Source organism: Zasmidium cellare, assembly GCF_010093935.1.
Source record: "Zasmidium cellare ATCC 36951 unplaced genomic scaffold M409scaffold_30, whole genome shotgun sequence".
Lineage (NCBI taxonomy): Eukaryota > Fungi > Ascomycota > Dothideomycetes > Mycosphaerellales > Mycosphaerellaceae > Zasmidium > Zasmidium cellare.
This window is the reverse complement of record NW_022986974.1, coordinates 496,237-504,492: the sequence shown is the minus strand read 5'-3', so window position 1 is coordinate 504,492 and position 8,256 is coordinate 496,237. Positions and strand designations below refer to the sequence as shown.

Genomic DNA, 8,256 nt, shown 5'->3' with positions numbered 1-8,256 from the left:
GCTATCTATAATATTATTACTATTTTCGAACGCTACTACTATAACTTTATCGCCTAAAGTACCCTAGTAGTTACTAGCGAGGCTATTTACTTCTAGTATAGGTAATAGTATCGGGTATAAATTAGATATAAACGGATTATTTATAGGAAAAGTTCGATAATACGTCGATAAGTCTTATTAACCGTAAACGACGGGAGTAGACCGAGCTACGAATTATCGAAAGAAGCTTTCTATTATCTAGAATATATTCGTTTTTATACTTTAATATAGAGTATCGTACTTTTTAATTAGGAGCGAGTTTTACTATAGCCGTATATTTTAAGAGTTTTACGCGAGCGTTATATCCTAGATCCGTAACTTAAGTTATATTAGTATTATAGCTACGTCCTTTTCTATAGTAGTAGTAAAGTTAATAATTTACTCTCTCTATTAGAGCTACTATAATAACGGAGCGTCTCTAGCGGTAGCTCTAGTAGCCTACTAGCGTTTATACTACTTCTTCTTTTTTACTCGACTAAGTTTACGGCGTCGCTATACTACCGGATTATTACTTTCGCTTAATAGTAGCCGTCTACGCTTCAAAAGTATTATTTTAGTACTAGGAGATAATATATATTAGTATATAGTTAGAGTTCGCTAAATCGAGCGAGGAATTCTAACGCTAGAGTTACGCTAAGCCGAATACGTCCGGAATTCTAATACTTTTAGTATCCCGCGTCGTAACTATAATAAAGTCGATAACTTTAACGACGTACTATATATCTAATATACGTTATAGTAATATAAACTTAACGTAGTACTACTATATATTACTTTATTTATCTATTTATACTTAAAAAAATAGGATATTTACTTTTTAGTATTTAAGCCTAAGTCTAAAACTTAACTTTAGAGTATTTTCTATATTAGTAATTATATTTCGAATAAAATACTAAAAGCTATTTAGCTCTATCGGATCTTTTTTATATATTATCGTAAGTCGGTTATTAGACTAGAAAACTACGCCTATATTACTATAGTTTAAAGCGAGACTTTTACTATAAATAAGTAGACTAAGTATTTTACTTATCGCGCTAAACGAACTATTAGCGAGATATTCTCCTTATATTTTAACGAATTATCGATCGTCCTTTTTACTTTAATTATCTCGCTTAGTAGATAGTAGTAGTATTTTAATTACTAGCGCCTATATATAGTAGACGACGCTAGCGAGTATATAAAAGAAGTTATTTATAGTACGTAGCTAGTTTACTTCTTCGTCGATCTTTAAAATAGCTAAGTAATATAAAAGAGTACTAATAAAAATATTACTATAAACTCGTTAAAAAGTAATTAACTTATAGAACTCTAATAGTATATCCTACTCGACTTTTTTAGCTATACTACTCTATAACGAGTACTTAAATACTTATAGTAGCTCTTTTTACCTATCTCGCTATAAAAATAATTTACGAGTATTTTTTATAATATTAGTCGACGTTTCTATTAAGTCTCTAGATTCCGACTTATTAATTATTATACTACTATTATACTCGTTTTTACTATTACTATCCTCTACCTCGTCCTCGTCTCTATTTAAAAAAGCTTTTTTATTTTTTTCTAGTATTTACTCGATCCTCTCCTCGCTCGCGAGTACTCGTAGTATATAGTAGATTAAGCGTCTAAAGTAGTTTATATACTATAGTTAAAAGTCTACGTTCTATAGCTAGGTAAACGGCTAGATATCTAGCTCCGTTTACTTTATACTTTATATCTAACGCCGAGTTTCTAAGTCTAGCGTTTTTAACTCTATTACGTACCGCTCGATTAGAGCTATATTTACCTTTATAGCCTAAACTAAGAGCTTATTACTATAATCCGGTAAACGAGCTACTTAACTAAAATACTATAAATTATAGCCTCTAATATACTTAGGCTATTAATTTCGTTTAAACTATAGCGTATAGTCTATTTTTACTATAGCTTTATTAGTAATTTTTAGCTTTTTATCCCGTTTCTCTAACTATATATTCTAATCGCGTAGTATAGCTAATATATTATTTTTATCGACCTTAATATATCTCTATAATTCTAAGTTACTATTATTTATTATAAGTAGTAAAGCTAGTTTAGTACTTATCTCGTCTATTATATTTTTATTATAGTTAACTATAAAATATTTCTATAGACCGGCTAAATTAAAGAATATTTAAGCCTATACCTAATACTAATACTTCCGCTCCTCTTTCGTTAACTTCTAGTTATATTCTTAATTATAGTACTTCCTAATCTCGTTTTAACTTCTACTAATCTTTTCGTACTTAGGTTCTTTATAAATATATACTCTAACTAGTTTTCTAAAATAGTTAATAGAGGCTTATAGTAGTTCGGGTAGTAGGACCTTCTATAGTTTTCGAATCTAATAATACGAGAATAGTTCGAGTATTTTCCGTCTCTCTTTTTTTAATATAATATATAATTCCTATAGATACGACTCGAGACTATATACTATATAGCTATATATACTATAAATAATTACGCCGAATTCTTTAAGCTAGTATAAGTAATCTTTCGCTATTTATAGTATTATTCGAAGCCTATTATACGTATTATTATCGCTACTCTTGTCTTTATTAAATATAAAAATATCTAGCGTAGTTTAAAATACGCTAGAACTTATTTTATCTAGCTTTTAGTCCTATAAACTATAGGTACTAAACCGAGTAGTATAACTAGTATATAAAAGTTATATTAAAAGAACGTATATTTATAGCGTCTATAGCGTCGTAGATATATATATTAGAACTAGTAGTATAAAATAGGGGCTACCTACCTAGGAACTACTTCTAATATACTATATACGACGCCTACTAAACTAGATTTAGCCTAGAGGCTACCTACTCCTAGTATATTATACTAGCTAAGCTTCTTTATAGTTTTTATAAGAAGAAATTAGCTTCTATTTTTAAAGAGTAGTATATTATATATAAGTCGTTATAGTAGAAACGCTAGTAAAAGCTTCTATACCTAAAACGAGACTTATATTCTATCTTTTAGCTAACCTATTACTAGATTATATTAAACTACTACTATAAAAATATATAGTCCTCTTTTCCTCGTAGAAGCTAAATAACCTCGCTTTAGATATTAGATAGGGTATCGTCTACTTCTAAAGTATATCGAGCGACTTTTTTAACTTTTTCTTTATTATCCTAGTAATATTTATATAAAATATATAGTTTCTTAATATTATTAAAAAAGTCGTCGACCTCGGTCTCGAGCCTATCTAGCTTTTCTTTTTAGTTTTCTACTAGATTACCTATCCTATTTATAATAATATTAAATTAGCGTAGTTTTTAAAATATTCTCGGAGTATAATCTACTTAATTTTCGTCGGTATAGTCGGGTAGTAGCGTATCGCTCTAGCTACTCTAGTTCTAACTTATAGTAGAGGCGCGTAAATCGTAGGCTAATACTTTATAGTTTTATATACTAAAAGCGTCGCGGAGTTAAACTATAGTATTAAGCTATTATTAAGTTTTTTTATAGTAGCTAGTTCGTAGTTCCTAGTAGACTCTTAGGTCCTCGCGGGTTTAGTAGCGGCTCTCTCTAATCTTTTCTAACTAGAGGTTAATAGTCTATAGCTTATTATATAGTTAGTTTTTATAGTACTTAAGTACGTTAATAAAATCCTCCGTCGCGGTAGATTACTATAGTTATATTATATTAAATTCCGCTTATTATACTTTATTCTTCTAGCGATATTCTTTTACTATATAGCCTAGTTTACTATATCTATAGTATATTAGTATTTTAGATCTTTTAGAACTTTTCTAGTTCTTTCGTTTACTATTCTTTCTTTTAACTTTATAACTTTTCTAGGTTATATTAAACTCCTAGTCTATTATATTTAGGTTACGACGTAGCGGCGTAGAGGGTCTATAGTTACCTCTATTCCTATTAAGAACGAATCTAGCTCTTTTTCTAATTTTAGAGTTATAGCGTTTTTCTAGACTCCTTTTATAGAGTCTATCGTTAATTTTAATAGTAGATTAGATAAAAGCTTAGAGGTCTTTAATAGGACGGACCTCTTTTATTAACTCGTTTTTAACGGAGTTTTTTAATCTTTTTCGATATATAACCTAAAAAGCCTCGTTATCCTAATCGATAAACTAGGCTATTTTCTAAAATTAGGTAGTATATTTAGCTACGGAAGTTTTCTAGGTAATATACTAGATAGTATATATAGTAATAGATTACTCGTTAGTAGTCCCGAAAATTCCTTTTATAGCTATTTTAAAATAGTTCTAGGAGGTAAATAGTCTAGAAGTATTATTTATCCTATTACTATCGAGATACGTTATTAGGAATAGTTAAACCTAATATTTAGCTCTTTCCCTAAAGAATAATATAGTAAAAGTAGCTTTCTTTCCTAGTTCGATAGTATCGTCGAAGAAGAAAAAAATATTTATTTATTTAGTCTAGAGAGTAAACTTATTATAGTCGCTATAGTAGAAGTTAAGCTTACCGAGCTTTATATTACTAATACTATAATTTCTAGTAGAGATATCGTAAGTTAGTTATTAGGATTCTCCTACTTTAGAGGAAGTAGGTATTCCTCTTAGTATAGATTAATCTCCTATCGTAGAAAGCGTTTAAAACTATTAGAATTAGTTCGTTAATTCTAGAATTTTACTTAGTATAAATACTAAACTTAAGTTTTTAGTTAGAGCTCGTTAAAAGGAGAGAGTTAGTAGACTACTAAAATAATCTTAAAATAGAAGTTTAGGTATTATAGTAAACTAAATAGTAAAATTAAATAGTAAGTTAAACGCTATTATATAAACTATAATATTATTCTTATATATAAAAGGAAAAGTACGAAAAGTACTATAGGCGTAAAGAGTACTAGTCGCTAAAGTCGCGAGGTACGCTCGTTACGCGTATATATCTTAAAGGATAAGCGCTAGCTTTAGTACCTAAAGTTACGCTAAGCTACGCGCTTTAACTTCGATCTATAATATCTATAGTAAAGAAGTAGGTCTTTTTTAGTTTATAAAGATCTAGTTTTCGATTCTAAGAGAACTCTTTATAGAGGAAAATAATATTCTATATTAGGAGGACAGAATTAACCTCGTAAAAGGGCGAGTATAATTCCGAAACGACGCTCCTAATTACGAAAACACCGTTACTATCGGCCGAAATATCTTTACTGCGGATTATTCGATCCGTTAAGAACATTCAATCCTGAACGTATAGTACAGTATTATGCGATTCTTCCAAACATGTCGTGTGCTAACTACTTCAGTTCTGCAAGACTCGCACCTTCTCAGCTCACGAAACTACACGAAACTTGGTTTTGCCGTATCACCATGCATGCTGCCTTCATTCCCGTTTCCCTGCAATGCCCAGCCCTTGCTATTCGCTTTCGTCTGTTCCAACTCGACGATACCTTCCGCACGATGCAGCAAAGCCAGAGCACAATCGTCTTTGACGTTGTGTATTTTCTTCCTCCCGTCACAGTCTCCTTCACACTCAATTCCCACCCAATGCTCCCAAAACCTCAAGCACATCCTTGGCAGCATGCACATCCTCCTCGGTGATATCCTGCCCGCGATACATCGCAACCCAAGACGCAAGGATCAGATCCATGAACGTGTCGTCCCCTCCTACGAAGACCTCCAAATGGCTGGGCCGATTGTTCACAGTTCCATGGATCTTTCCCCTCGCAAGCAAGACGTCTCGCTTGTCATACAGCTCCCATCCTTTGCGTTCGGCACGCCATTCGAACTTGCCAGCGGGGCTTCGAAACTTCATACTAGCAGTACCAGGAGGGAAGCCGCCGCCGGGCTCGAGTTTTGCTTCGCTGGTGCTGAATTGTATGGTTGTGGTGTCTGATCACTTCGAATGGTGGATGGTGCAAACTTGTTGTTGGGTTGGCCGGAGGCGGGTAAGAGTGTTGTTGGAGAGGACGAAGAGCGCCATCTCCTGGCTCTGAGGAGTGGTGGCTCTGATTTGGCCTTGGCTATCTGGAGGCTGGAAGATGAGGTTGGGTGGTCCATGATTGAAGTGAGAAGAGAAGAGTCCCATCTTTGGTATCGCTGAAGAGTATTGTAAGTGGAGGTTCCAAACCCTCTACTCTGTGGGTTTCAAATATTGCTTGCTTGATCGTCTCTTAACGTCACGTCACTCTGATAAAAGCTGGACTAAGTGGATATTCGCCCAGAGGGTTTAGGTGGCTGTGCTCAGAGTAGTCAAGGCTTGCGGGACATGGAGCATTCCAGTGAGTGAGAATCAGAATGCGGAGCGCTCCGGCTTAGGGTCACTGAGAATCACTGTACAGATGTGAGTTCCTGGCGAGTGCATCGACGTTATGGGTTGCCATGTTCAGCTTGTCCGGGCTAGTTCTTCCAAATGACCCAATGCCTTTGGTCCAAAGCCTTTGAACCCGAGGCTGTGCAAACACACACTCAATTTTTCCAGCAGAAGGGCACGGGCCTCGAGTACGAATACGATGCGAAACCTCTTGTGGAATCGTCATATCTACGCTGTATGGCTTGTCGATGTTCAGAAACGACGTCTTGGGGCATTTCGTCGCTTGCCTTCTTCGACAACAAGTGTCAGCATCCCATCTTTCCAGCTCCTTTCCAGACTGCTGACCTAACTGATGGACCTTCCAAGCTTCCATAGGAGTTGGTATCCACCGACTTGAGCACATATCAGTCGGAAAGAGTCCTTCATCCGGATACCTGGTTTTGAGAACTTCGTGGAACCAGCGAATCGAGAATTGCTTGATGATCTTGCTTGATCCAGCCACGCATGTTGCTCAAAAGAACGGTGTAGAGGCCCCTCCAGGATAGGCGTACAATGCATTTTGATCAAATTCTTCCGCTGACAGTGCTTGAGCTGACATGTCCTCCCAGAGAAGATTTGGGTCCAGTCCGGAGACGTTGAATGACCACCAATCTGCGCCCGCCATGAGATTACCCTGTACATTCGGCGAGGTGAAGCTATTTCCTGAGACCTGATTCTGCCAATCACATGTCGAGGCGACGTTTCCAGCTCTGTGATAGGCGATGGGTATACCGTCCTGTGCAGAAGCGGGCTCTGCGTGCACAGAATCTAGTGTCACAGGTAGCTCGGAGAGAGTCTCGTCGATATTTCTCTGCGGTCCTGTCGACCGCGGCTCCTGGCCTTCAGTCTCGCCTGGACTCCCGAAGCCATCGGGAAATTCCCCATATACTTGGTTTTCGACATCCATGAGCGAAAGTAATGCCGTGGACGGAGCCCACGGTGCGTTGCCGAGCTGTATTCCAAGTTGGGACCTCATCGCGTTGAGCTCAACGACCAGATTTTGATGCGCTGCGAGAAGCTCACGCAACTCCCTTCCCGCAGCAATGCACATGCTACGTTGTTGTTGATGATAGTGCAAACTCTCCGTCACAATCATGTTCTTGGTGAGGCGCTTGGCAGAAGCCAGCTTGGGCAAGCAACGGGCGAGATCCTGGAATGGAAGTCAACATATCTCTCGTCAGACAATCGGACCGGCCAGTACCAGAAAGGTTCGATTCATGTCTTGCCGCCGACGCTTCTCAATGGCCAGGTTGCGAGAGTTCACATCTGGTGGCAACGGCCGCACTCGTGGCTTCTTCTCGATTTTGGGCTTGGCGGTGGCTGTCTTCGTGGCCGAGTCTATCTCGGTATGAAGATACATGGTTATTATCAGTCTTGGCGAGCTCTTTCAGTGATCCGGAATCAGAGACGGGGGAATTGCTGGAAGTCGTGCCAAGTTCTTGCACAGGGTGAAGCTGAAAGGATCACAATTCAAGCGGCTGACTGGAGCTTCGCAAAGGGGCCTGAAAGTGGAAGCGTCATTTGTCAGCCCTAAGGTTTGATTCCAGCCCTGATTCGACGGGTCTGCGAGAGCGAATCAGGCTGTGTGCCCGATCACGCACAGGTCATGTTGACAGGCTGTATTGCGTTGAATCAACAACTGAAAACAACTATAGGCCACTCACCTGACCTCTGCCGTGGCATATTCCAGCATTGATTCATTTCATCAGCTACTTATTCGCCGTTGCCTCCTCAACTGCCGCCTCGCTTTCGAGCTGATTCGCTGCTAATGCTTGCATAGCCTCTTCAACCCTTACCCTGCCACAAGATCACTCCCAACAGTTTTGGTCAGGGCTGCACCACTATGTGCAAGAGGGTTTCCCGACGGTGGTTCGAAATCAAAGTCAAGAATGGAGAGCTCCTGAATGATGTCGTCAGGAATCG

At 37.5% G+C, this 8,256-nt stretch overlaps 1 protein-coding gene across 1 annotated transcript; it reads right to left on the bottom strand.

Annotated features, from left to right (window-relative positions):
* Nucleotides 1–5,514: 5,514 nt before the first annotated feature.
* M409DRAFT_26239 (uncharacterized protein) lies at nucleotides 5,515–7,693 on the bottom strand (the record flags this gene model as incomplete). Its single annotated transcript, XM_033808018.1, has 3 exons — nucleotides 5,515–5,851; nucleotides 6,846–7,483; nucleotides 7,535–7,693. 3 exons carry the CDS (start codon nucleotides 7,691–7,693, stop codon nucleotides 5,515–5,517), a joined length of 1,134 nt encoding a protein of 377 aa, XP_033664521.1.
* Between the last annotated feature and the right edge of the window lie 563 nt (nucleotides 7,694–8,256).